This window comes from Melospiza georgiana, chromosome 8 (assembly GCF_028018845.1).
Source record: "Melospiza georgiana isolate bMelGeo1 chromosome 8, bMelGeo1.pri, whole genome shotgun sequence".
Lineage (NCBI taxonomy): Eukaryota > Metazoa > Chordata > Aves > Passeriformes > Passerellidae > Melospiza > Melospiza georgiana.
The window spans coordinates 3,856,631-3,884,273 of record NC_080437.1 but is presented as its reverse complement, the minus strand read 5'-3'; the positions used below and the strand labels follow the sequence as shown (position 1 = coordinate 3,884,273).

General features: G+C 53.8%; 1 protein-coding gene across 1 annotated transcript; it reads left to right on the top strand.

The window, feature by feature from the left end:
• The first annotated feature begins 1,578 nt into the window (after positions 1-1,578).
• On the top strand, positions 1,579-26,534 carry PALD1 (phosphatase domain containing paladin 1). The gene is made up of 20 exons (XM_058029644.1): positions 1,579-1,650; positions 8,791-8,990; positions 9,121-9,223; positions 9,413-9,592; positions 9,668-9,832; positions 9,917-10,077; positions 10,191-10,266; positions 10,962-11,110; positions 11,196-11,292; positions 11,400-11,504; positions 13,907-14,002; positions 14,556-14,690; positions 16,761-16,877; positions 17,384-17,563; positions 18,006-18,203; positions 18,462-18,602; positions 19,227-19,298; positions 19,406-19,546; positions 23,274-23,429; positions 26,255-26,534. Exons 2-20 carry the CDS (start codon positions 8,803-8,805, stop codon positions 26,402-26,404), a joined length of 2,610 nt encoding a protein of 869 aa, XP_057885627.1. The 5' UTR covers positions 1,579-1,650; positions 8,791-8,802; the 3' UTR covers positions 26,405-26,534.
• The last annotated feature ends 1,109 nt before the right edge of the window (positions 26,535-27,643 follow it).

Here is a 27,643-nt window from a genome sequence, read left to right as displayed (position 1 = left end):
GGGCAGCAGCTTTATTTCCCAGGAATCTGAGTGGCCTGGGCAAGGAAGGATGGCTCTGAGAGCTGGGAGTGCCCTGATGTTTCCTATGGAGCCAGGCTGGGAGAGCAGGGGGTGTTCATGTGGAGAAGAGAAGGCTCCAGGGAGACCTTAGAGCCCTTTTCAGTGCCCAAAGGGGCTCCAAGAGAGCTGCAGAGGGATTTTGGACAAGGGCATGGAGTGCCAGGACAAGGGGAATGGTTCTGAACAGCCAGAGGGCAGGGTCAGATGGGATATTGGGCTTCCATCACACACATCCCCATCTCCCATGTCTGGGAAGCAAAAGCACTTCCTGCCTTTGAGAGGTGCCAGCAGTGCCTTGATGTCCCCAAAACTGCAAACCTGGCTGGCGTGGTGGCATCTGACAGTCTGCTCTCTGTCCCAGCCCCTCTCTGGTTTGTCACCAGGACATGAGGGAAGGATCAGCGTGCTGGGGGTGCTGCGGCCTGGGTGTCCCCGAGGTGATGGGGATTGTGTGCCAGGGATCCATAAGGTGACAATGGCTGTGTTTGGGGGTGGTCCATGCTAGGTGTCCCCGAGATGATGGGGACTGCATGCCAGGGTCCCTAAGGTGACAGTAGCTGTGTTTGGGGGTGCTGGATGTCCCCAAGGTGATGGGGGCTGTGTGTCAGGGGTCCCTAAGGGCACAGTGGCTGAGTTTAGGGGGTGCTGCGTGCCAGGGGTCCCCAAGGTGATGGGGACTGCATGTTAGGGGTCCCTAAGGTGACAGTGGCTGTGTTTGGGGGTGCTGCGGGCCCGGTGTCCCCTAGATGATAGGGACTGTGTGTCAGGGGGTCCCTAAGGTGACGGTGGCTGTGTTTGGGGGTGCTGCGGGCCGGGTGTCCCCAACACGATGGGACTGCGTGTGAGGGGTTCCTAAGGTAACAATGGCTGTGTTTGGGGGGTGCTGCGGGCTGGGTGTCCCCGAGACCATGGGGGATGCTTGTTAGGGGTCCCTAAGGTGACAGTGGCTGTGTTTGGGGATGCTGCATGTTGGGTGTCCCTGAGGTGACCATGGCTGTGTTTGGGGGTGCTGCATGCTGAGTGTCCCTAAGGCGACAGTGGCTGTGTTTGGGGGTGCTGCATGCTGAGTGTCCCTAAGGCGACAGTGGCTGTGTTTGGGGGTGCTGCGCGCCCGGTGTCCCCTAGATGATAGGGACTGTGTGTCAGGGGGTCCCTAAGGTGACAGTGGCTGTGTTTGGGGGCGCTGGGTGTCCCCAAGGTGATGGGGCTGAGTGTCAGCGGTCCCTAAGGGGAGAATGGCTGTGTTTGGGGGTGCTGCGTGCTGGGTATCCCTGAGAAGATGGGGACTGCGTGCCAGGGTCCCTAAGGTGACCATGGCTGTGTTTGGGGGCGCTGCGTGCCCGGTGTCCCCGCCGTGCCGGGGCCGTGTCCCGGCGGGGCAGGGGGCGGGGCAGGGGGCGTGTTCCCGAGGCGGGGGCGGTCCCGGCCGCCCCTCGGCCCCGTCCCGGTGCCCGCCCCGGTCCCTCCCCGCCGAGGCGCCGGCGGTCGGCGCGGCCGCGGGGCTGCGCTCCCGCCACCGCTCCCGCCGCCCCCATGGGGCGCCCGACGGCGCGGCCGGCCCGGCGCGGCAGCTGAGCCCGGAGCCCCCAGGTACCGAACCCCCGCCCGGACCGGGCATCCCCCGAGCCCAAACCGGGAATTCTCCCCCCGAGCCCCGGGACTGGGTGTTCCCCCGCTCCAGCCCCGGCTCCGGGCATCCTGCCCCGCCCCGCGCCCCATCCCGGCCCCGGGCAGCCCCCCCGGGACCGGCTGCCCCTCTCATGCCCTTCTGGGGTGCAGGGGCTCGTTTCCCGGCCCGGTGCGGTGGGAAGGGGATGGATGGAGGCCCTCGAGGGTCCCCCCACCCTCCGGGGGTTTGTGATGGGCACCCGGGGGCGGGGGGCGCCCCCAAGGCAAGGCGGGCGGGACAATGGGGGAAGGTTTGTTTGCCCTGGAGCACAGAGCCCACGGCGTGGCCATGAGGTGCCCCAGCCGTGGCCAGGAGGGTCCATCCGGAGCCGAGGGTGGGCTCCAAACCTCTGGAAAATCGATGGATCGCTGGTGCTGAGGCCCAGCGTGCGCCCCGCGGATGGCATCCTCCCACCTCTCCTGCCTTTGAGTTGCGTTTGCTCTTTAAAAGGGGCTTTTTCTCTCCCACTTTTGGCCTGGAAGCCAGCCCAGCACGGCTGGGAGCCCAGCACGGCTGTGGGCCGGTGCCGGGTGTGCCTGCCGCGGCTCCGGAGCGAGTTTTGGGATTCGCATCTCTTGGCTGTGCCTCGCTCGCACCCCCAAAGCCGCCCGGGGAGCAGGCTCTGGGAGCGGGGATGGCCGGGGGATGAAGATGGAGGAGGAAGAGGAGCAGATGTAGCCGAGGTTTGGCCGGGCAGCCAAAGGCTGGGATGGGCTCCGTTCCCGCTGGCACGTGGGGATGGATGGATGGCGCCGAGCCCGGTGGGCTCCAGCCCCTGTGGCACCGAGTCACCGGCGGGAATGTCCCGGGAGCAAGGCTGCCGGCACCGGCCGAGCTCCTGCCCAGCTCCTCGGCGCTCAAAACTTCCAGAAAGCCCATCCAGGCTGCCTTTCCGATGGCTGCCGGACTTTTCCGGACCTGCTTCCCTGCCCTTTGCCCGGTGCATCCTCTCGGTGCTGGGGGAGCCAGCACCCCCTCGCCTTCCCCCGGCCGTGGCACCCCTCGCACCCCTCGCTTGTTTTCCTGCCCTGGGCGGGAGAAACCAGCGGGTTTTGGGGCGGCTGGGCTGCCTGAGGAGGAGGCAGGCAGTGCCTGAGGAGGAGGCAGGCAGGCAGCGGCGGTGGGACATTTCCTTCCTGGAAGGCAGGAAGTGATTATGTCTGTGCACGGAGCCTAAAAATAACGGGCAGGTCTCTGCTGTGAGCGAAACTCCCCTGGGATTTGCTTGATTTTTGCTTTATTTATTAAGAGAGCGGGCCGGGGGAGGCGAGATCTGAGTCCTGCTGCATCCCAAACCCAAGCCCATACCACGCTGTTGGTGTGCATAAGGTGCTGCTTGTCCTGGCAAAGGTGTGGTCGGCGTGGAAAAGCGGCCCCGTGTAAAAGGAGCCGTCCCTTTGCTCCGGCTGCCTTCCCCCCGTTGGGAGGGGAGCCGTGGTTTGCTATGAATAGCACAAAATCACAGCCCTGGCCTTCCCAAAGGCCGGCTCTGCCTGGCGCTGCCCATCCTGGGGCTGTGCTGGGGGGACAGGCTGAGATCCCCACCCTGGGGGACACCCTGCTCCCCCGGAGCGGGGAATGGAGGAGAATGTAACCCTGCTCCCCCGGAGCGGGGAATGGAGGAGAGTGTAACCCTGCTCCCCCAGAGAGGGGAATGGAGGAGAATTAACCCTGCTCCCCCAGAGAGGGGAATGGAGGAGAGTGTAACCCTGCTCCCCCAGAGCAGGGAATGGAGGAGAGTGTAACCCTGCTCCCCCAGAGAGGGGAATGGAGGAGAGTGTAACCCTGCTCCCCCAGAGAGGGGAATGGAGGAGAGTGTAACCCTGCTCCCCCAGAGCGGGGAATGGAGGAGAATGTAACCCTGCTCCCCCAGAGCGGGGTCACACCACACAACCTCCGGCGGGGCAGAGCTTGGCAGGCCTGGTTTGGGTGTGGGGCTGTGGAGCTTCCTGGCAGGCTGGGGAATGTTTGGTGTCGGACAAAAGCTTTGCCCGCAGGTCGCTGGTCTCTTTGGAGATGTCCCCCAGCCTTTATCCTCATGTTTTATGGCTTTTTGTTTTGTTTTTTGCTTTGTGCTGCTGAAAGGAAACCCTTCAGGCAGACCTTGAGAGCACTGGCAGTGAGCTGAGGGCACGGCTGGCAGCGCTGGTGCTTCCCAGTCAGGGCTTTGTTCCTCTTTCCATGGCTGCTCCTTGTTGAAACCCCTCACCTCAGCAGCAGGCAGCCCCAGCATCTCCTGCCTGCCCAAACAGGAGCATCCCAGGGACAGATGGAACCTGCCAGCAGCCTTAAAAGTTGTGTGGTGTGAGGCAGCAGTTACAGGTGGGCTCTCTGCAAAACCCTGGAGCCACTGAGTGGTTTGGAAAGGACCTTAAAGGGCATCCCATCCCAGGCCCTGCCGTGGGCAGGGACACCTTCCACCAGACCAGGCTGCTCCAAGCCCTATCCAACACTTCCAGGAATGTAATTCCTCCCAGGCTGTGCTTAGCAAGGCAAGGCTGTTTGATTATACTGATTAATAATGCAAACCAGGTTTGTGAAGAGGGGCTGCAGCCTGGATACCATTTCCAATGGATACTAGCATCCTCCTCATGGTGGGGAGCAGACTGGCATCCCCATTTTTGGGGGTGGCTTTTTTCTCCTCCATTCCATGTCTCAAACAGCTTTCCCTGGCTTCAGGGTGGGGGGTTTAAGTAAATTAACTAAAGGCAAGTTGGTCACATGGAGGATGGGGATGTGGCACTTGGTTTTCTGCCAAAAACCAGGAGCATGTTGGGGAGGGGGTGTGAAATGCCTGATCCTCGTGGTTCTGGATGCTCCTGCTCGGATTTGGGGGCAGGGATCCCACTGATGCTGTCCTGTGGTGCTTGGCAGATGCTGGTGGGGGGATTGGCAGCACCCATCCTGGCCTGACTGGGAAACACCTCTGGACTCTCTAGGAAATGCTGCTTATTTTGTTATACTTTTGGCCATCACCACCGGCTCTCCGAGGAGCTCCTGAGGATGGAGGGCAGTCACTTTTGCTCCTTTAAAGATGTTAATGAATCAATCAAGGCTTGTAAAAGCAGAGCTGTCTGCTGCAAAGTTGCCTTTCCAGGGCCTTTTCCTGCCTGTGGCAAAGCGCTTTTAGGTTGATTTGTGGCATTTTGGTTCTTTGCTTTATTTTACCCTCACAGGACAACACATCCCAAATCATACGCAGCTTAATGTGTTATTTCTCACCTTTATTTTTTGTTTTATTATGTGCTTTTGAGAAGCCAAGCCGCTTCCTTCCGGCATCACCTGGAACAACAGGAGCCTGGTTCCCATGCAGCCTTGGCTCTGGGACATCTCCAGGCTGTCCCACAGAAGCTGTTTGTGTGGGATTTCATTTCTGCTGGTTTTTTTTGAAGAAGGGGGTTAAAGAGCACGCCGGGGCGGGGGGCTCAGCTCCAGCTCCGCTTCCTCCAGGCTCCAGTGATGCCCCTCTGGCTGCACCAGAGCTTCCTGCTGGCCTGAGGTGTTTCCTGCCTCCCTGCTTGGCTCAGCAGTGCTCCAGGGGTGCCCCTGGGTCCCTCGGGGACGCATCCACGCCGGCTCCGTGCTGAAAAGCCACAGGGGCTGCCCCACGCCGAGGAAGGATGGATTCATTAGGAGGATGCTGCTTCTTCCCAAAGGGCTTTGCTTTTCATTTAGAGGAGCTTTAAAAGCTTTAAAAGCTATAAAATATCCCGAGGATGCACGGGAGGAGATTTATTTGATTTATTTCCTGCTGACAATGAGGCGGCCAGGCAAGTGCACGCTTCCTCCTCGGCGCGGTGGCCGGGGCAGATGCATCCTGCAGCTGCAGCCTGACCACGTCCCACTATATTTAGTCCATTGTTTGCTCCAGCTTTGAGTCCTCTCCAGGTCCCCGGGTGTGGGAATAACCCCTGGGCCGGGTGGAGGGTGGGAGAGGTGGGAAGATGGAGGGCAGAGCGCTGTTAGAGCATCGTTGGTTCTGTGGGAGAGGCTGCGGCACTGCACGCACAGGATGCCTCGGCATGCTCGAGTGGAATTCTTGGGATGCTCCTGGTGCCTCCTCTGGTATTCCCTGTCCAGGCTTGGCAGAGCTGGGTGGTTTGAAACAGGGTCTGGAGGGGAAGGGAAGCACTTCTGCCCTGCCCACCCGGGGCTCTGGTTTCTCGTTAGGCAGCAAGAATAATTAATTGGCAGCGCTTTGAATTTAGGGAAAACACCTGGAGAGGAACACTGGTGGTTTGTTTGATGGGATGCCCTCGTGCAGGGTGTTGGCTCTTTTGGCAGCTGGGGAGAAAATGGGCTCTTTGTTCAGGAGCCTTGGCCATGACTGATCTTAGGCTTGGCTTTGGGGTCTGTGAAGGGATGAGCTGCCAGCTCGGGGAATATTTCTGGGGTTTGTCCCCAAAAAGGAAGGGGAGACAGGAGGCCAGGATGCTGTGCAGGGGGATGTTGTCTCTGTGTCCTCTCTCTCCTAGGAAGGAAACCCCCAAATAAACCGTGGTGAAAGGGAAGGGATGCTCAAAACCAACCCATGCCAGCTGATGGCTGATGACATTGTAAAATCCACGTGGCTGGCTTCCCAGCCTCCTAACCTGGAATCACAGAATCCCACAATGGTTTGGGGTGGGAAGGACCTCAGACATCATGTTCCACCCCCCTGCCATGAGCAGGGACACCTTCCACTAGACCAGGTTGCTCCAAGCTCCATCCAGCCTTGAGCACTTTGAGAGGCATCAGCAGCTTCTCTGGGTGTCCTGTTCCAGTGCAGGAACATCTCATGGTGTTTGCCGCCTGTGGCCAAACAGGGATGGGGAAAACAGTGATATGGAAAACAAGGATATCTGGGCTAATCCAGAGCCCTTTGGTGGGCTGGTCCCCTCCAGGCTGGGCTCTGGGCTCCTGCTTCCCTTGGCTGGCCTGTGATGGTGGCTTCATTGCATCACTTCCCATTGCAGCCACCAGCAATATTTGGTTAAGTTCCAGCCAAGATAATTTTATCTGTTTTCCTGGGGTAAGGTTTTGCTTCCCTACCCATCCCAGTTTGTGTCCCAGCTTGCAGAGTGGGCACTGGGGGATGTAAATCCTCCTGCTCCCACCAGCAATATTTGGTTAAGTTCCAGCCAAGATAATTTTATCTGTTTTCCTGGGGTAAGGTTTTGCTTCCCTACCCATCCCAGTTTGTGTCCCAGCTTGCAGAGTGGGCACTGGGGGATGTAAATCCTCCTGCTCCCATCAAATGCAGCAATACCAGTAACTAGCTGCTCCCATTTGGATAACACCACAGAACTTCCCTCTTCCCGTGGCTTTTTAGAGCAGTTCCCTTGGCTTCCCTCAGCACCCATTTTGGGTAATTTCGGTACTTTTCTTGCTTGGTTTTGCCTGCCCAGCCTAAGCAGGGAGTAGGGGAAGAAGCTGAGATGTGATTTCCTCTCTCTGTTCATTTTGTGGTTTGAAAGGCAATTTCCAAATCTGCCCGGCGTCTTTTATGCCTGTTATTTCTTGGTGTGGTTTGTCGGGAAAAGAAAATATCCCTGGGGGTTTTAGGGTGAAAGTGGGTGTCTGTGGGGAGGGGAGAAGGACAAAAGACTTACAGGAGCTGCCTGCCTTGGAACTGGGGGGTGGAATCTCCATCCTGCTGCATGGGCATGGCTGGAGGGATCGATCCAGCTCAGTGTTGAAAAGTGCACGCATTCTGAGCAAGATTAGGGAAAAAAAGCATCCTGGCTGGATTCCCCATTCCTGCTTGCTGCCTGAGCTCTCCAAAGCCTCGAGCACTTGCTCTGAAACACTCAAAACCTCCCTGTTTTTTTTTTTTTTCTTTATTTTTGCCCTCACAGTGTTTCCATGAAAGAAACACTCAAGGCAACTTTGGAGAAACGGCACTGGCCTGAAACAGCTGTTTTTGTTTTCCCCCCCCTCTGCTCTTGTGTGTAAAAGAAACCAGGCTGCCTAATGGTGCAGAAAATTCACAGTAGAGCAACAAGTTTTCCGTGGAGCAGGGAAGGAAGATGGGGAGGAGGGGAAAATGTGTGCCTGGGCACAGTGGTCTAGAAATAGCACATTTTCCACAGGCTTTTCCCCCCGCTTGAAGCATTTGCAGCTGCTGGGGGCATCACATTCGCTGGGATTGCAGTGAGGGGTTGATCCTGCACTGCCTGTGAGGCAGGAGGAGCAGCTGCAGAGGGGTTTGTAGGGCTGGGTTCAAGCCATTCCCGGGGTTAAAGCCATTCCCGGTATTCCAGTGCTGAGCATCGCCTCGGAGCAGGTACCGTCCCCTCTCGGGTGCTGCCAGGGTTATTCCCACGCAGCACAAAGGAGGTTTCACTGGGAACTGTCTCGTTAGGAGTGGGCAGAGTTTTGTCTTTTCCAGGCTAGCCCTTTGCCATCCCTGGCTTTGTTGGGAAGCCGGGATCCGGCCCTGGCTGGCGCAGACAGTCGGCTCATTGTCCCAGCCCGCTGGAGTGTGGCGGGATGCTCCTGGCCGCCGCCAGGCCTGGCCCTTTCCCTTCCATCCCTGTGCAGGGATGGGCTCCCTGGGGATGGAGCTGGAGCTGCTTTTGGGGTCCCTGCTGCCCTGGGTGCTCCCCTGGGATGGGGATAACCGGCTGCTTCCAGGCTGGCACACACCAAACCCCCAGTAACATGTGCTCTCTGTTCCAGAGTTTTCCATGTGAGGAGGGACTTGATGGGGTTTGTGGGTGCTGGGACAGCGGGGGACGAGGCTCTGTGCAGTGCCATGTGCTGACTCAGCAGATTTTAGCAACCGGATCCAGCATTTCGCCCTTCATTCCCCCCCTCCCTCCTCAGCCCTACTTTCAGCTCCCTGATGGAGCAAGCTGCATGGCAGGCAGGAAGAAAGCCTTTTGTGGGAGCGGGAGGAAAGGGCTGGCTGAGCTTCCCTCCCTGGCCGCCTGTAAGCAGGGGGTTGCCCTGTGCCTGCCTGGGATTTTCCCATCCTAAATCAGGAGCAGCTGAAGAATAAATTCCTCCTCCCTTTTCTTTCTTCCCCCACCTCCTTGTTTTCCGTTTTGCCTTTCCCCCTTCCATCCCCGTCCTGGCAGAGCTGCCCACGGATGATGGGTACGACGGCCAGCGCGGCGCAGCAGGCGGTCTCGGCATCGCCCCTGGAGAGCCGAGCGCCGGGAGACGGCAGCATGGAGGACCAGCACTCCCTCAGCATCCACTCCTTCCAGACACTGGGGCTCCACAACAGCAAGGCCAAGTCCATCATCACCAACAAAGTGGCGCCCGTGGTCATCACGTAAGTCCTCGGCAGCCTCCAGAACCCTGGGTTTCTCCACCCTCTTCTCTAAATATTGGGGTTTATTTTGATCTTGACCTATGCCATTACTTTTTTCCTTTACCCACCTGTGTGCGTGTGGCTCTTGCAGGTACAACTGCAGGGAGGAGTTCCAGATCCACGATGACCTGCTCAAGGCCAACTACACGGTGGGACGCATTTCTGAGGCCACGCTGGAGCACTACCTGGTGCAGGTGAGCATCTCTGCCACCGATTTCATCACCCAGCTCATTTCAGCCTGGCCTTTGGGGACCTCGGGAGTTTGTTAGGGGGCTCATTTTGAAGATCACTTAGAAAAAGCTGCTTTTACACTCAGCTGTGTTGAAGTCCCACCTTGCTCAAATCCACTGATGTCCCACCTTCTCCCTTCTGATGTTTTGCAGGGGAAATACTTCATGGTCAGGGATGTGTATGGAAAATTGGATGTTTTGAACACTACTGGCAGCTGCGGCGCTCCCAACTTCCGTCAGGCCAAGGGAGGTTACGCCGTGTTCGGGATGGGGCAGCCCAGCCTCAACGGCTTCAAGCTGGTGCTGCAGAAGCTGCAGAGAGAAGGCCACAAGGTTGGTGGGAGGGTGGGAACTGGGGTGGGGAAAAAGCCAGGAGAGCTTTTAGAGCTTCTTCCCCGCTCTTTGCAGGAATGTGTCTTCTTCTGTGTCCGCGAGGAGCCCGTGGTGTTCCTGCGGCTGGAGGGGGACTTTGTGTCCTACACGCCCCGGGGCAAGGAGAACCTGCACGAGAACCTGCAGCGCCTGCAGCGCGGCGTGCGGGCCGAGAGCCTGGAGCTGGCCATCCGCAAGGAGGTGAGCTGGGAGGGAATGGGGGCACATCCCAGGGGTCAGAGGCTGGAGGAGGGTTTGTGACAGGGTTTTTCCCGTGCCCCGTAGATCCGCGACTTCGCGCAGCTGAGCGAGAGCGTGTACTACGTGTACAACGACATCGAGCGGCTGCGCGACGAGCCCCACGCCGTGCGCGTGCACTGCGACGAGGACATCCAGGTCACCGACGAGGTCTATCGCAGGCCTGTCTTCCTCCAGCCCTCCTACAGGTCCTTCCTCCTCCTCCTCCTCCTGGCACCCCTCAGGCCGCGCGTCCCCCGTGGTGGTGGGGATGGAGCCCCTCGGTGGTGCCGTCTTCACAGGGCTGTCCCCGTCCCCGCAGGTACCACCGGCTGCCCCTGCCCGCCGAGGGAGCCCCTCTGGAGGAGCAGTTTGATGCTTTCATCCGCTGCCTCAGGGTGAGCACAGGGAAAGCAGCTGGTCCTTGGGGCCTCCTTGGGGTGGGGTTTGCTCCTGTGCTGTGTGGAGACCACGACTGACTGAGAGCATCTTCTGGTTTTCCTTAACTCTGCCTGTTAGAGGTGTCTGTGCCTGCAGATCCCACTCCCCTTGCTGTAGGATGCTGCTGGAGATGTCAATGTTGTCCAGCAGTTCATCCCTACCCCTGGCTAGAAATGACCATCCCTGGCCACCTCCAGGCAGCTTTTCCCTAAATGGCTTTGGCAGGAATGATTTGCCTTTGGTGCAAAGGTTTTCCACGTCAGAGCTGCTTTTTTTTTCTTTAACATTCTGTAAGATGAAATCTCAGTGGGCTGGGGATGAGTGGTGGGAGCATCTCCAGTGAGGTGGATGGAGAGGGCACTGGGCAGGGGAATGCAGTGGGTGGGCCACCCATTGTCCTGTTCTCCATCCACCCCATCCCCTGAGCAAAGGGAGATGCTGCCCACCCCTCCATGCCTGGCCATGGCCTCCATCCCAGCCGCTGATGGGGCAGACCTGGCTCTCCTGGAGGCTGCTGGGGTCTCCATCCATCCATCCATCCATCCATCCATCCATCCATCCATCCATCCATCCATCCATCCATCCATCCATCCATCCATCCATCCCTTCATCCATCCCTCCATCCCTCCATCCCTGTGTCTGTCCCTCCCAGGAGAGCCCCAGCTTGCTGCTGCGGGACCCCGGCCGGCCCCCGCCCGCGCTGCTCTTCGGCTGCCAGACCGGCGTGGGCAGGACCAACCTGGCCATGGCCATGGGCACCCTGGTCCTCCACCACCACCGAGGAGCTGCCCAGAAGCCTGAGTAAGCAGAGCAGCCCCCAGGGTGGGACTGGGGCCATGCCCATTTCCCCTGGGGCTGGTTCGATTTCCTCCTTCTCCCACCGCAGCTTCCCCCCCTTGCCCAAGACATCTCCCAGGGACAGGCTCCGGGTCATCCAGGCCTTCATGGAGATGGTCCCCAAAGGCCAGCAGATAGTGGAGGAGGTAAGGGGGTGCTGGTGAACCCTCCAGCAGGATGGCTGGGAGGGAGGGATGGAGTTTCCCCCCAGATCCGAGGCTTACAGAGCCATTTCCCTTTTGCTCCTCCCGAGGTGGACGGCGCCATCGCCTCCTGCTCGGAGATGCACGACATGAAGGAAGCCATCTACGAGAACAAGAAGAAGCTGGAAGGCATTGGGGAGGACTATCAGATCCAGGTAATCAGAGGAGTGCTCGGATGGGAGCCATCGGCACCGGGAAATTTATTGAGCTGTTTTTGCGCCGGGATGAGAAGAATGTAAATTCTGGAAACCCAAAGCTTCCTGTGAGCTGGAGATTTCCCAGGGATATGAAACCTGGAAGGTTGTGGAGTGTCTCTTTCTTTTTTTTTTTTTTTTTTTTTTTTTCCCTCAGTTGTTCTAAAAGCCTTAAAATGGAGCAGGCTGGGATTGGGGGGAAACAGACTGGTTTGGGCTTTGCTACTGCTTCTGGTAGATGACCTTGGGGGCAAATAATATCCTGTGCCCTGAATTCATCAGCTCTAAAATTGGAAAATCGATATCAGCCTGGATGGTAAAAGTCCTTGGGAGCTGAGAGGGATCATTGCAAATGTAGTCACCCAAGGTCAGGCTTTTCTAGTTGTGGATTTATGTTTTTTCCTGTTGTTTTGAAGAGCCATCAGGGTGGCTTTCCATGTTGGGGTCTTCCCTGCCCAGCCAGGGGCCTCCTCACCAGGTGATGGAAGGAGGTTGGATGCTCAGGTAGAAGTGCTGCCCTGATCCCAGTTTCTTTGGAGCTTAATTTTCCCATTTAAATGTTGAACGTGGAGTGGAAGTGCTGGGGCTGGTTGTAAAGAGTAACTTCAAAGCAGGTGCCCTGTGCCAAAAAAACCCATGAAAATTATTAAGCTACAGGAAAAGAAGGCATTTACTGTCACTTTTTTGGTGCCTAGTGGCAAATCCCAAATTTTATCCTCCCTTGTTCCCTTTTAGGGTGGATTTGGTGCTGTTTGTGTGCTGGCAGGTTCTCTTGTCCAGCAGGGGAAGGTTGGGCATGGGACAGGGGATTTTCCCATTGCCTTGAAGCCTTTCCCTGGCTTATCCCTGCTGGGGAAAGCTGCTCTGTGTCATCTTGGGCTCCTGGACAACAAATGGCTGGGGACTGCCGTAAATAAGCCTCAAGGAGTGTTTATTTGAAGTCTTTGTGGAGCAGGAGCAGGTTTAAACAGTGGCAAGGGGCCAGGAAAATGTGCTGGGGGCACATGGAGGGTGAGGAGGGGAGAGCGGATAATGCTCAGTCCTTGGAAAACCAGCCTGGACTTGTTTGTGTTGGAGTGGTACTGGTTTGGTTCTGGGGGAAAAAAGGGCATTTCTGGGCACAGAGGAATGATGTCTGTGGGTTTTTGCCTGGGTTTAGGGGGCAGAAATGGAGATTCAAGCCCTCAAGTGATGGAGGTGCAGGTGAATCCTGGTGTGGGATGCTGAGCAGCCAGACTCCCACAATACCTGGCTTTCCATGGCTGAAACACGAGTGGATCATTCCCCTTTCCACCCACAGCGTGTTCTAGGGGAATGTTGGGAGGTTTGCCTTGGGTGGGAGCACTGGGGTGGATTTTTTTGCAGGAATCCAAGTGCTCGGGAAGCAGCAGCACCGCTCTGCTGTCGGTGCTGCCGGCAAACCTGGCACGGCTCCATCCCCACTGCCTTTGTTTTGAGTTTCCAGAGCAAATCCCACTGCCTTTCCTCTTGATAAATGACTGCAGGCCGGATTTCTCTTGTGGAGAACAAGTAAATATTCATGAGTCAGCCACGGAGTGTCCGGGATGAGCAAACCCCGCTCGCCGAGCTGAGCCCGGACACGGCCCCATCTTGGAGGGTTTTCCATCCTGGCCTGGAAATGGGTTCCACAGGCTCCTGGGGATGCTTGTTGATGCCATGCTGGGTGTCCCTTACCTGGTGCCAGGTTAATTTGTTGGATGGGGTGCTCTGAGGTACAAACATCCCCCCACCACGAGGTTTCTGAATTATGGAAAATCCCGAGGGTTTGAGTTTTCTCCCTGGGAGGGGATAGCTGTGGTGGACAATATGCTGACATATTCAGCGTATTCTGAAGGGTTGTGGAGGTGATGATAAAGAGGAGGAGGAGAACTTGCTGGAAACATAGGCATCAGGATGCTTCTGGACATGGAAAAGAGAGACACTTAGTACTGAAGGATTTTGCAGGGTGTGTGGCTGGCCCAGGGGTAACACTGCCTGAGCATTTCATCCAAAGGCCACGGAGGTGGCTGGAATGGGGGCAGGACCTTGCATTTTCCAGACCCATCCCCTTGGGTTTGAATGTCCCAGCTGGACAGTGTGTCCCTGTGACAGCATGGACTGGTTGGAAATGCTCCAGGTGTGTCCTTGTGCTAAGGGAAAGCTTTTGTTTTGAGCTGAAATGTGAATTTATGCTTTTGAGCATCATTTAATATGGGAAACTGGAAACTGAAAAACTTTTTTCATTAAAAAAGTGAAAACAATTAATCCAAAGTGTCTGTAGGGCTCTTTCCCAGCCTTCTGCTCTGGGGGCTGCAGGGCTGGTCAGCTCTGAGCATCACAGACTCCCTGTCCTTTGCTTCCAGGGGAGCAGCACCAAAGAGTATTTCCTCCAGAGGACTCTGCAGAGCCTCGAACGCTATTTCTACTTGATTTTCTTCAACTACTACCTTCATGAGCAGGTAAAAACCTCCAGAACCACCCAAAACCTTCCTTTCCCTCTGTTGTTTTTGTCTCTGTGGAGGGGTGGGAGGGCAGGGGCTTCCCCCTGTGGTGTTACATTTTATTTAAATGGCATCCTCTGTCTCACCCCTCCAAAATGAAAATGTAGGGTTTATTCCAAGCTTGTGATCCTTTCCAGAAGTGTGATGGATCTGTAATCCCACTGGCCCAAGACTTGAATCTCCCTGTTAAGTTGTGCAAGGGAGACGAGATGCTCTTGGCGCTTTTCTCCCCAGGCTCTCCCTCTCTCCCCTTCCCTCCCTTCTCCCTCTGGAACCATGCTGCTCCCATGGGTGGGACCCCAATAAACCCCCATCTAATCAGCACCCTCAGCAGCCCTGAGGGGTCTCTTTCCCTGCCTGCTGCTCCCAGGGAACACACAGCTTAGGGGGCACCCGGGGATCCCCCAAACCAGCTGCTCCATCCCCCTTGGAGTTTTCCCAGCGGGTTCTCCAGGTGGGGCGGCAGGCAGGGGGCTCAGAGCCCAGGCTGATGGTGCCTCCCCCCCGGCAGTACCCCCTGGGCTTTGCCCTCAGCTTCAGCAGGTGGATGTGCCGGCGCCCGGAGCTGTACCGGCTGCAGGCCGACATGAACCGCGCCGAGCTCACCGCGAGCGCCGAGCTCCTCACCAAGGGCGCCCGCGTGCTGGTGAGTGCTCCCGGGGCTTCTGCTGCTCACAGTGACCCAGAGACAGGTACAGGTCTCTTTTCCCAGCCCAGCAGTTGAAGAAGGAGTTAGGATTCTTCTGTTCTTGGTCTCAAGGTTGTTTATTTTTTTGTTATGTATAACGTTCTTTCTCCGACCCACTGCAGGTCTGGCAGTTCGGGTTGAGGCACACTGGTGTTATCTTTTAATACTAAAACTACATGTACATTATTTACCATAACTTCCCAATACCTATCACCTATGCTAGACAGTGGGCTTCTACTCAAAACCAATCCAACAGTGCCACCATCACCCAGAAGATGGAGGCTAGGAAGAAGAAAGAATAAGGACAGGGCGTGCCCAAATTCTTCCATCTTGGGACCCTGAGCCCCCATTCTAAAAACCCAAAAAATCTATTTTTCACCCTGTGACAACTAATTGTTATTCTGCTTAAACTCTCTTGGCTTGTAGTCCTTCATATAAAGGTGGTGATTTGCTCCATGGGCCAAAATCAGTCACAGGTGCCTTGGGCTCTGTGCCAGGGTCTCTGAGCCCCCTGGCAGGGGCTGGAGCCATCCAGGACAGCCAGAGGGATGTGGAGGGCTGGGAGAACTCCTTTAAAACCCCATTAAGCCTGCGATGGGCTAGCCTAAGTTGTCACCTAACTCCTAGAGTGAGTGCTGCAGCTCCAGTGATCTGTGGTCTCATGCAGATTAAACCTGTGCTGCCTTCTGTCAGACAATTTGCAAAGGGCCCTTGTATGGGAATAAATAACGCAGACTCCATGTTCTTCATGGGGGAAAAAGCCCCTTCTTCAGTCACATACAGTTTTTATACAGTTTTACAGACCTTATGTGTGACTCAAATTGATCAGGAGCTTTCTTGACAATTATTTTAATGGTTATTAACAAGTTGTCACCCTGCATTGATTGGTCACTCAAACCCATGATGTCTGCATGCAGGAAAAGTTGTTTGTGAGAGGTAATTTAAAATTTTTTGTCTAACAGCGTAAAAAAAGTTTATACAGGTGCTGGTTGTCTTTTACCCAGGAATAGATTGTTATGCTAAGGAACTGCTCACACCAGGATTGCTTTCACATGGGAACTTGCAAAGGGCTAGCTTGACTTAGAAGAAATGACAGACTAGCCAGAGCATGCCTGATTTTTGAGACCTTTTTCTTACAATTTTTCCATTTTACTGCAACACCCTTACAGATGGATGACAGACAGCAGGTTGCAATTTTAATACAGGAAAAAAAGAGGAGATGTTGCCACGTTATATCACAGTACAGGCTGGCTTTAATGGGCAAATTAATTCAACTCAGCCAGCTCCATAAACTAGCCCCTGGGCTGACTGACAAGAACTTCAGCCAATTACCTTCCTTCCTAAGCTGCCAGTATGTCACCGGTCCAGGATTTGGGGAGAGTAAAAAAATCAGACCTATGAGCTATCCAGATCTGGTTTTTCAAATGTCCTTTATAAAGAAAGGCTTGAGAATAAACTCCTCCTGTTGCCACATGAACATGGGGTGAGGGGTTCTCTTTGCAGAAGGGGGAGTGGGTTGGAGACATTCCCAAAGGGTTCCCTGTTGTAGGGCAGGTGTCGTGGGCTCTTGGCTCCAGCAGCTCCCGCTGGCACCCTCAGCAAGGATGGAACTAGATGGTTTTAAAGTCCCTTCCAGCCTGAGCCACATGAGGATAAATGTGTGGCCAGAGATCCCTGTGCACGTGGATGTGTCTGGAGCATCCCGTGATGTGAGCCTGGGCAGCAGCTCCGCGGTGGGGTGGAGGAGGCCGGGGCTGTTGGTGCAAGAGGAATCTGTCCCACCTTGGAAACACAGCCATGGGGCTTTGGGCCCTGGATGTCTCCATGGTGGGGTGGAGGAGGCCGGGGCTGTTGGTGCCTTGTGCTGCAAGAAGAGCATGTCCCACCTTGGAAACGCAGCTTTGAGCCCTGGGTGCTGCTGTTGGAAAGGTCTGGGGGCTTGTCCTGAGCAGGGTCTGTGGGTTGTGGAGTGCTGCAGAGCTGAGGGTGGGAAGGGACATCCCTTGCCTGTGCATTGCTCTGTTGCAGGTGGTGGATGAGCGCTTCTGCCCGGATGTGCTGAGCACTGCCAAGGAGATGAGCGTGGCCAACTTCCGCAGGGTGCCCAAGATGCCCGTCTATGGCACGGCACAGCCCAGCTCCAAGGTGAGGGACGCCATCCCACATGGAGCAGGTGTTGGATTTGTGGTGTTCCCTGATGAAGGAAGGAATGATGAACCCGACTCCATGTTTTCAGAAGGCTAATTTATTATTTTATGATACTATCTTATATTAAAGAAAGCTGTACTAAACTATACTAAAGAATACAGAAAGGATTCTTACAGAATGCTAAAAAGATAATAATAAAAACTCGTGACTCTCTCCAGAGTCCCAACACAGCTTGGCACTGATTCGCCATTGAGTCAAAACAATTCACATGAAACCAATGAAACAACCAACACCTGTTGGTAAACAATCTCCAAACACATTCCAAAGCAGCAAAACACAGAAGCAAGTAAGATGAGAATTGTTTTCCTTTCCCTCTGAGGCTTCTCAACTTCCCAGGAGAAAAATCCTGGGCGAAGGGATTTTTCCAGAGAATGTGAATGTGGCAGGCTGGGGCCCCACGCTGGCCCCCAGCCCTGCCATCACCCTCGCCCCCGTTCCCCCAGAGCCTGGGCAGCGTGCTGCGGTACCTGACGGACGCCAAGAGGAAGCACTCGCGCATCCTCTGGGTCAGCCTGCGGGAGGAGGCGGTCCTGGAGGGCAACGAGCAGATCTACACCCTGCGCGAGCCTGGGCTCCTGGAGGAGCTGATCCCCGTGCCTGCTGCCTCGCCCCAGCAGCTGGAGGTGAGCTCTGGGGGTGCTGGGGGCTGTGGATGTTCCCAGGAACCCTCATGGGTGATTTCTGCAGGCTTTCATAGTTCCTTACCCTCTGGGTTTGTTTTCCTTTGGGAACAAGGGAGCGAAGCAGAGAGAGATCTACCCTGGAAGAATTTATAGCTTGCCTTGAGAGCAAGGGTAAAAGGCATCTGGGGAAAGGGGAGCGGATGTTCCCAGCTGGATTTCCAGGGGAGACAGGCACGGGGGGAGCTTGGCTGGAGGAACTGCCTGGTGTGGTGGGAAATGATGCTCCTGGGGCTCCCATCAAACCCAGAGGGACCTGGGCAGCACTGCCAGGACCTGGTGTGGGATTTGGGGTGTTCGCCTGCATCTAAAAATATTGATTAAAATCCTAATTAAAAATTAGGAGGGGCGGGTGTTACAGCGAGGGTTTCTCCGTCCTCTGCAGAAACTGGAGGCTGCCCTGAAGGGGGACCTGCTGAAGTGCCAGAAGTGGCTGGAGGTGTACCTGGAGTCAGAGAAGCAGATGAAGATGTTCAAGAGCTGCCTGACCACGCAGGAGATATTCAGCCAGCAGAAGAATTCCTGCCAGGGACTCACCTACCGCCGCATCCCCATCCCCGACTTCTGTGCTCCCAGGGAGCAGGTACCCAGGGAGGGAGGGTGCTGCTGCCTCCATCCCAGCCCTGCTGCTGTGCAGGAATGTCCCCTGGGTGCTCAGTGCTTGACAGGGCAGGGGGGATCCCAGGAGGTGCTGCACACAGAGGCTGTGTGCCTTCAGGTGGGCAAGGATGGATCTGGCAGTGAGGAAACAGGGAGTTCAACCTGGGGGCTGTAGGACAAAGGGGAGCCCAAGGTAAGGAAGCCCTGCATGCCTAAAAACCCACTGGCTTCATCCTGGCAGGACTTTGACCGGCTGCTGGAGGCCATGAAGAGCACCCTGGCCGAGGACTCGCGGGCAGCCTTCGTGTTCAACTGCTCTAGTGGCCGGGGCAGGACCACCACGGCCATGGTCATCGCTGTGCTCACCCTGTGGCACTTCAACGTGAGTCCAGGGGCTGCAACAACCCCTTCTGAGGCTCCTGGGGAAGCTCTGCAGAGCCCATGGCAGCTGTGTCACACACAGCCAGAGGGTTGGAAGGAGTGTGGGCAGGGACAGGGTGGAATGTGGGGTGGACACCTGTCTGTGTGTTGTCATTTGCTGTGCCTGACTCCCAGTGAGCTCCAGGAGCCTGGGTGGATCCCTGGTGAGCCTTTACCCTCTCCCTGAGAGCTCCCTCCCCAGCATGAAGGGCTAAGGGCAGGGGAGAGCATGGAATGTGGAATGGTTTGGGTTGGAAGGAACCTTAAAGCTCATCCTGTTCCACCCCTTTTACATGGGCAGGGACACCTTCCACTATCCCAGGTGGCTCCAAACCCTGTCCAGCCTGGCCATGGGCGCTTCCAGATATCCAGGGGCAGCCACAGCTTCTCTGGGCACCCTGAGCCAGTGCCTGGAACAGTCCTGTGTCTATCCAGACGTGTGCTCCCTTCTCGGGCTGGGGTAAAATATTCACGTTCTGTGCCTGGCAGAGGCAAGGTGGGGGATGCTGGGGGTCCTGCTGGGCTGGGCACAGGCTCTGCATTTTTGTGCAGCCCATAACGACCCATTCCCCTCTGGCCACCCCAGGGCATCCCTGAGATGAGCGAGGAGGAAATCGTGAGCGTGCCTGACGCCAAGTACACCAAGGGGGAGTTTGAGGTGAGTCCAGGCACCCTCCCTCTACTGCTCCCTCAAGCCACAGCTGCTCGTTTGGAGCGGGGGCAGTGGGACAAGGCAGGGTGGTGAAGCTCCTGCCCGTCCTCCAGGTGGTGATGAAGGTGGTCCAGCTCCTGCCCGATGGTCACCGGATGAAGAAGGAGGTGGACATGGCGCTGGACACGGTCAGCGAGACCATGACCCCCATGCACTACCACCTGAGGGAGATCATCATCTGCACCTTCCGCCAGGTGAGCCCCCTTCCATGGGCACTGGGCAGCTCCAGGGGCTGCAGCCAGGCTCTGGGACCTGCCCTGCAAAGCTGGGGTGTCTCAGTTTGGAAAGACAGGAGTCTGCTAAGGAAGGCAGGAGCCTCCCCTGAAATGGAGAATGTAAACCCTCCCCACCCCTCTGAATTGCTATAAATTTTAAATTAAGGGGCTCTCAGGCAAAGATATGGGAGCAGGAATAACAGTTCTTTAATAGGGAAGAAAATAAAAGGACAAAATAAACACTGCAGTACACTAGAACAACACTGACAGAGTCAGAACTCAACCTGACACCCTGTGGGTCAGGGTGTTGGTGGCAGTCCCATTGGAAATGTGGCTGCAGCCCTCCTGGAGTGTCAGGTGTGGTTCTGCTGGAGCAGGAATCCTGTAGAAAGATTCAGTCTTCCTCTGAAGATCCAGTGGAAGAAGAGACAGCTGCTGTTCCTCTGGGGAATCCAGTATAGAAAGCCGTGCTGGTGTCTCAAAAACCTCTGGGTTATATCTGGGTAGCAATGCTTGGCTCCTCCCTCTGGGCTCACTTCTCACAATGGGATGTTATAGTTCTTATCAGCCAGGCAGGGACATTCAATGGCCTGTTATCAGCAGATGTCCCTTCCCAAAGGAGGAGCGATTGTGGAAGAGATAAGGACAACTTGACAAAAGGCAACTGCCATACAGATGGCAATGAATACATCCTAGCTTGCAGTCTGGAGCATGGGTCATTCCTCAGGCTGCAGGTCTCTGGAGTGTCACCAGAGAGGTGCCAGGGTGTGGTGCTGTGAGGGTCCCCAGGACGAGGTGAGAAATGTGAATCTGACTCCATGTTCTCAGAAGGGTCATTTATTATTTTATGATATTCTATTATATTAAAAGAAATTGTATACTAAAACTATACTATAGAAAGAGAAAGGATACTTTAGAAGGTTACAAAAGAATGATAATGAAAGCTCATGACTGACTCCTCAGAGTCCAACACAGCTGATGGTGATTGGTCATTAATTAAAAACAATCCACATGGAACCAAAAATGCACCTGTTGGTAAATGATTTCTGGACTACATTCCCAAGCAATCAGATAATTATTGCTTACTTTCTTTTCTGAGGCCTCTCAGCTTCCCAGGAGAAGATCCTGGTGAAGGGATCTTTCAGAAAATATGATGGTGACACCAGGGCCCTTATGGTCACGGTCACCCTCAGATCCTGTGCTGTCCCTTGCTGTCCTGCATCCCACCCAGAGTCCAGCCTGCATCCCACGTTCCTCTCCTGCAGCATCCCATTACCCCATCCCGTCCATTATCCCATATCCCGTCCCGAGGCTCAGCCTGCAGAGGGCAGGGCTGCTCTGTCCCGCTCCACTCCCAGCCCCAGAGGCTCCTCAGAGTTTGGGAAGGAGGTTCAGCTTTGGGAAAGGAGCTGCCCCTGGGAACGGACTCATCCATGGCCAGCTGAGCCTGGGCTCCACAGCCCTGTTTCACTCTGTGCAGCTGATGAAGAAGCAAAAAGGATTATTTTAACCAGATTTGAGATGTTTCTAACCTGCGCAGCTGTATCACAGGGCAGAGCCCAGGGCCTGGTGTTATTCCTGGGGTGGTTTGTTTGTGCCACATCCCACTGGGAATTCCTCACTGCAGCTCCTGCTCGAGCTGCCATTGATCTGTGTTTTCAATTAATGACTGCCAATGATCGATGGAGGGAAGGAAAACCAAAATGTTCAATCACCCAGGAACATCTGCAGCTTCCTGGGGATTTGCCTCCTGAGATCCTCTGCATTTTTTGGGGAGCTGGGAGAGAAAACTTCTGGAGACCCAACTATTTGCAGATGTGTGATTATAAATTATTTATAGACACATTTATTTATTATTAATTTATCTTCATTCAGGATAAGTACTTTAATTTTGGCTTTCTTTCCTTTACTCTGGGCCTGTGGCCATGTGGGGAGTTTCACCTGCTTGGCTGTCAGGCTTAGCACAGGGGGAATCCTGGGCTGTATCCCATTTCCAGGCTGCATCCTGGTGGGAAGGCAAGATAAGGAGGAGTTCATCCACTCCCTGTGCTCAGGGAAGAGCCCCTTGGCTGTTCCATCCGTCCCATTTGATTTGGCTCGGCCCTGAAAAAATGCTTTCATTTTAATTTATTTTTTAGGTTTTTTTTTTTTTTTTCATCAGTGATGGGCAGCTTGGAGAAGAGAATGATGGGAATTGTTGGGGTTTTGGGAGCCTGCTGGGAGATGCTTTTCAGGGTTAGGGCAAACAGAAGGGAAGGGAAGGGAAAGGTGGTTTAGGGGCTTGGTTTGGTTTGTTCTGACCTCTTCCCACCCCAAACTGGGAGGAAAATGTAGGAAAATATAAATAATGGGATAAAAGAGGATAATAAGGTGTTAAATAATAAGATAATAGAAGAAAAATAAATAGGAAATAGAATAAAATGAAAAGTAATAGAGCAATATAAGAAAATTAAATAGGATAATAGAATAAAATGAGAAGTAACAGAAGAAAAAGAAATAACATAATAGAATAAAACAATAAATATTAGGATAAAAAATAAGTAGGATAATACAATATGGTAAATAATAGGATAATAGAATGAAAAATAAATAGGGTAATACAGTACCAGGATAAATAACAGGATTACAGGATTTGCTTTCTACAAATACTGGCACACATGGGTGGAGGAGACACCTTTTCCCAAGAGAAGAGCTGGAGTGAGGAATTGCTGCTTTTTGGGGTGGCCTGTGGGATCAGGGCTCTGATTTATTAGCATTTATTAATTCCTAGAAAGGGCAGCATACAGAGCTTGACATAATGGCAATAATAATACTAATAAAAATTACTGTATAATTATATACAATATCTAATAAAGCAATCAGTAGAAATAATGAATGCATGAACACTATAATCTATATAAAACATAAGATAGAAGAAGAGATATATTTATAATTTTTATATATATATAATAGTATTTATATGTGTATATATAAAAGAGTACTGGGAGATGTGATGGCCATCAACTTCTCTTTTCTCTCTTTTCTCTTATATATTTATATATATAAAATAGTGCTCTTTATATTTATATATATGAAACAGTACTGGGAGATGTGATGGCCATCAACTTTTCTCTCTTTTCTCTCTTTTCTCTCTTTTCTCTCTTTTCTCTCTTTTCTCTCTTTTCTCTTTTTTCTCTCTTTTCTCTCTTTTCTCTCTTTTCTCTCTTTTCTCTCTTTTCTCTCTTTTCTCTCTTTTCTCTCTTTTCTCTCTTCTCTCTCTTCTCTCTCTTCTCTCTCTTCTCTCTCTTTTCTCTCTTCTCTCTCTTCTCTCTTCCCTTCCCTTCCTCTGGAAACAGAGGCTGAGTCCAGGTGGGAATGCCTTGCAGGGAGATGTTTTTCCCTGGGGAAGTGCTCTACAGTCCAAAACCTCCTGGTTTGGGGTGCAGTTCTCCCTTGGCTGCCTATTCCTGCTCCTGCCCCCCCACATTTAGCCCTCCCTCACCTATTTTGGAGCTCTGGGAATGTTGTTACCCACTGGAACCGCAGGGAAATGAGAGCCTGGAGCGCCGAGCCCCAGCAGGAGCGGGCTGGACGGATGCGCTCATTTCTGTCCCCAGAGTGTTCCTCCCTCCTCCCAGGCTTCTCCCAGGGCTGGGGCTGAGGGTGGGGTGCAGGAGCCCCCCTGGGGGTGCCACAGGTGCCTCAGGCAGGCTCTTGTTCCCTCCAGGGCAAGTCGAGCAAGGATGAGCGGGAGGCGCGGACGCTGCAGCTGAGGAGCCTGCAGTACCTGGAGCGCTACATCTTCCTCATCCTCTTCAACACCTACCTGCACCTGGAGAAGAAGGACTCCTGGCAGAGGCCCTTCAGCCTCTGGATGCGTGAGGTGAGGCTCTCCCAGGCTGCCACCCCGTGTTTATGTGGGAATACAGGAGTTTGCTGGGAAGCAGGCACCTGTCCTTAGCTTGCGCCTGATTTCTGGGCTTGCTGGGGCATCGTCCATGTCCCTTTGCTCCCCGGCTTGGTGGCTCTCATGGAAGGCCACTGGAGATCCCACTGGCATCCCACCACATAGAGGGGGAGCTCTCCCACCCCAAACCTGCTCTTGTCCCCCAGTTTGAGTTTCCCAGGGGTTTTGTTGTGGTTGTAGCATCTGGGGACCCACCAACCAAACCTGCCTGGGCAGGACAGGTGGCACAGGGGATGGGACATGGGATGGTGGCATTGAATATCCAAGGGGATTGGGAACCAGCTGGAAAAATGGAATAGGGGCAAGTGAGACACCCTAAATTATCCTTATGGAGTGGGGGCAGGCTGGGTAAGAGACCCTAAATTACCCATATTTCCTTCTTGGGAGGGATGTAGGTGCCAGATTTATTTGGGACACATTGATTTGAATGGGAATGTTAGGAAGGGACTGTAAATTTCCCTGGAAAAGGGACTTTGGAGGTGGTACAAGTCCTGGGGTGTGTGTGCTGGTGGCTGGGGGATTCTTCTGCATGAAAGGAGAGTCAGGGGGAAAAAGGGGAAGCTGGGGACATGGCAATTTTAATAATGCTATTATTATTATTATTATTATTATTATTATTATTATTATTATTATTATTATTATTATTATTATTATTCCTCCTAGTATTCCTATTTTTCCTATTAATATTGTTACATTTTAATTATTTGTATTTATTTAAATGTTATCATTGCATGACTGTATCTTACTATTTTCACTCTTAATTTTTGTACTTTCATTGTATTACTTCTATCGATGCACCCTATAATTTCAGTTATTTTAAAATTCACTCTGTCATTTCCATCTCTTAACTTCTGTTACGGTGCAGAGAGTTTTTCTCCCCCCTTCCCGGCCGGCGCTGCTAATTCCTATTGGCATCTTTGATCCGCGGCCGATGGAAGGGCGGAGCTGGGGCCGCAGCGGGGCCGCCCCGCCCTGGCATCCCGGCTATGCCGTGTTTGCATTGCCCGGCGGCCGCCGCTGGGGCTGGAGCAGCTTCGGTGGGGATTTGGGATGTTTGCTGCTGGCTGCATGCGGGAGGCCCCGAGGTTGAGTGCAGCGGTTTTTAATGCGGCGCTTTTTGGGGCTGCACCCTTTAGTGCTGCACCTTTTGGGGATGCATCTTTTGGAGCTACATCCTTTAGTGCCACACATTTTGGAGCTGCATCCTTTAGGGCTGCACCTTTAATGCTGCACTTTTTAGGGCTGCATCTTTTGGGGCTGCACCTTTTGGGACTGTATATTTTAAAGCAGCACGTTTTAGGTCTGCATCCTTTAGTGCCACAACTTTTGGGGCTGCACCTTTTATGTAGAACTTTTTAGGGTTGCACCTTTAGTGCTGCTCCTTTTGGGGCTGCACCTTCAATGCTGAACTTTTTGGGGCTGCATAATTTCATGCTGCCCCTTTAGTGCTGCACCTTTTGGTAAAGGCTGCATCCTTTAGTGCTGCACCTTTAGTGCTGCATGTTTTGTGCTTACATCCTTTAGTGCTGCACCTTTTGGGGCTGTATTTTTTAAGGCAGCAACCTTTTGGGGCTGCACCTCACCTTTTGGGGCTGCACCTTTATTGCAGCACTTTTTAGGGCAGCACCTTCAATGCTGAACTTTTTGGGGCTGCATCCTTTAGTGTTATGCCTTTAGTGCTGCATCTTTTGTTAAAGGCTGCATCCTTTAGTGCTGCACATTTTGGGGCTGCATCCTTTAATGCTGCACCTTTTGAAACTGTATTTTTAAAACCAGCACCTTTTGGAGCTGCACCTTTAATGCTGCAGCTTTTAAAGCAGTACCTTTTGGGCCTGCATCCTTTAGTGCCACATGTTTTGGGGCCACACCTTTAATGCAGCACTTTTTAGGGCTGCATCCTTTAGTCCTGCTCCTTTTAGGGCTGCATCCTTTAGTCCTGCTCCTTTTGGGGCTGCACCCTTTAGTGCTGCTCCTTTTGGGGCTGCACCTTTAATGCTGCACTTTTTAGGGCTGCACCTTCAATGCTGAACTTTTTGGGGCTACATAATTTCATGCTACCCCTTTAGTGCTGCACCTTTTGGTAAAGGCTGCATCCTTTAGTGCTGCGCCTTCAGTGCTGCACCTTTTGGGGGTGCATCCTTTAGTGCTGCACCATTTGGGGCTGCACCTTTAATGCTGTATTTTTTAAAGCAGCGCGTTTTGGGGGTGCATCCTTTAGTGCTTTTGGGCCTGCATTTCCAGCACATGGATTTACATCTGCCCTCTGTGACCACTTTTGCTGGAGCATCTTTTAGCGCCTTGTTTTTCTTTGGGCGCTGCATCTCTTTTGAGCGCAGCCCAAAAGGTGCTGCCCCTTTTAATGCCACATCTCTTGTGTGTGGGGTTTCCATCCCCCACTCCCCCTGTCTGCTGGAGGGGAGGGAAAAACACCCAACCTGTGGATACAAGGAGCCTTTGACCCCCGGGGCGCCCCTTCCCGCTGCATAATCCCCACGTTTTCAGCAAAAACAAGGCGCCATTGTAGCTTTTTGGCAGGAGGGTGCCAAAGCCAACAAACCCTGTGATGGCTGACCCCAGCAGCAAGGAAGAGGCTTAGAAAATGGATAAACTGGGGCTGGAAAAGGGCTGGGGGAGGTGACGGGAGTGCTACCAGGATGGGGAGGGATCTTCACCCCGGAGGTGGCAGAAGCATCCCCGGGGTGGGGAGGGGGATCCAACGTCCCTTGTCCCTCTGTTTGCAGGTGGCAGCAGTGGCCGGGGTCTACGAGGTGCTGAACCAGCTGGGGTTCCCGGAGCTGGAGAGCCTGGAGGGCAGAGCCCTGTGCACGCTGCGGGGCCGCTGGCAGGCACAGGGCGCCACGGCCCGGCCCTTCCGCGGCGACTTCGTGTAGCACAGAGGGGCCCTGCTGCCTGCTCTGGGGTGGGGAAGGAGAAAAAGACTGTTTTTCCCCAAATCTGAGGGTGTGGGGAGGGAGGGGCGAGCCTCGAAGCTGCCTTAGGGTGGGAGGATTTCTGGGGTTCTTTTGGGACGCAATAAAAATGTTGTAAATTAAAAACCGAGACCTTCCTCGCTTTCTCCCCGAGGCAGCGCGGCATTTACACAAATTTTTATATTTGTACACACAGAGGTGTGTTTGTGTGCATAAACACACAAATGTACATGTCTATATACACATAAATGTATATACATATGGTTATATTTTTATGGCTCCATGTATATATGGAGCCATAAACACCAGCAGCCAGATTTAGGACTCGCAGAAATCCCAGTCACTTCAGACCTGGGTATTTTTAGGGCTTGGGCACATTTGTTGATTCTTCCCAACTCTTTTTAACTGGGGGAATGGCAGCTGTGGTACCCAGTTTTGGAGTGCCTGCAGCAAGTTGAGTGGTGCAGAGGGGGCTGAGCTGCTCAGTAAAGGCAGAAAAGCAAAATTAATGCCAGAAGGGTTCCTTTGTTTGTTAAGGAAAGAGTGAAAAATGAAGTGAGTCCAAAGGGGGTGATATAAATGAGGGGTCCCAGTGTGCTGCTGGCCTCACAGTGGGGTGAGGGGGAAGGCTCCTGGAGGGAGGAGAGGGCAGGATGGGAAGCACAAAAGCAGGAGCACGCTGTCCGTCCGTCTGTCCCGGCCGCCGCTTTCATCCCCTGCCAGCGCTGGGAGGTGGCAGAAATTCAAAGGTGGAGGCTGGAAAGAAAAACAAGGTTTTAAAATAGCAAAGTGCTGCTTTTTCTTCAGCCTTGGCTGTGACAGACCCAGGTCCCAAGGGGTCCCTCGTTTTCTTTTTTTTGGCTTAGCTGCACATTTAGGGGTGTGCTTTTAATTTTTTTTCCTTTCTTCAGGCAGAAATACCTGCCTGAATGTTTTGCCCCTCGCTGAGTGCTGCAGTGTTAGGATAACTTGCTGCTGATGCAGTCAGACAGTTGACTGAGTAATTTCAAGAGGCTGCTGATGCTATTTTCCCTCCTTTTTTTTTTCCCCTCTTATTTTAGTTTTTAACAGAGCACATCCTCTCTATCCTCACATCCCCATTTATTCTGCCTTACCAAAGCAATTACCTGCAAGCTCTTTTGCTGCAAATCCTTCTCCTGCCCCAGCAGCAGCCCTTGGAAGTCCTGCCTATTAGCCCTG

Excerpts from the sequence above, each read along its gene's own strand:
- PALD1 (XM_058029644.1), top strand. The coding sequence starts at position 8,803 with ATGATGGGTACGACGGCCAGCGCGGCGCAGCAGGCGGTCTCGGCATCG. Across the intron at positions 14,003-14,555 it reads ACTACTACCTTCATGAGCAG|TACCCCCTGGGCTTTGCCCT; the intron begins GTAAAAACCTCC and ends CCCCCCCGGCAG. Across the intron at positions 18,204-18,461 it reads TCTGTGCTCCCAGGGAGCAG|GACTTTGACCGGCTGCTGGA; the intron begins GTACCCAGGGAG and ends TCATCCTGGCAG.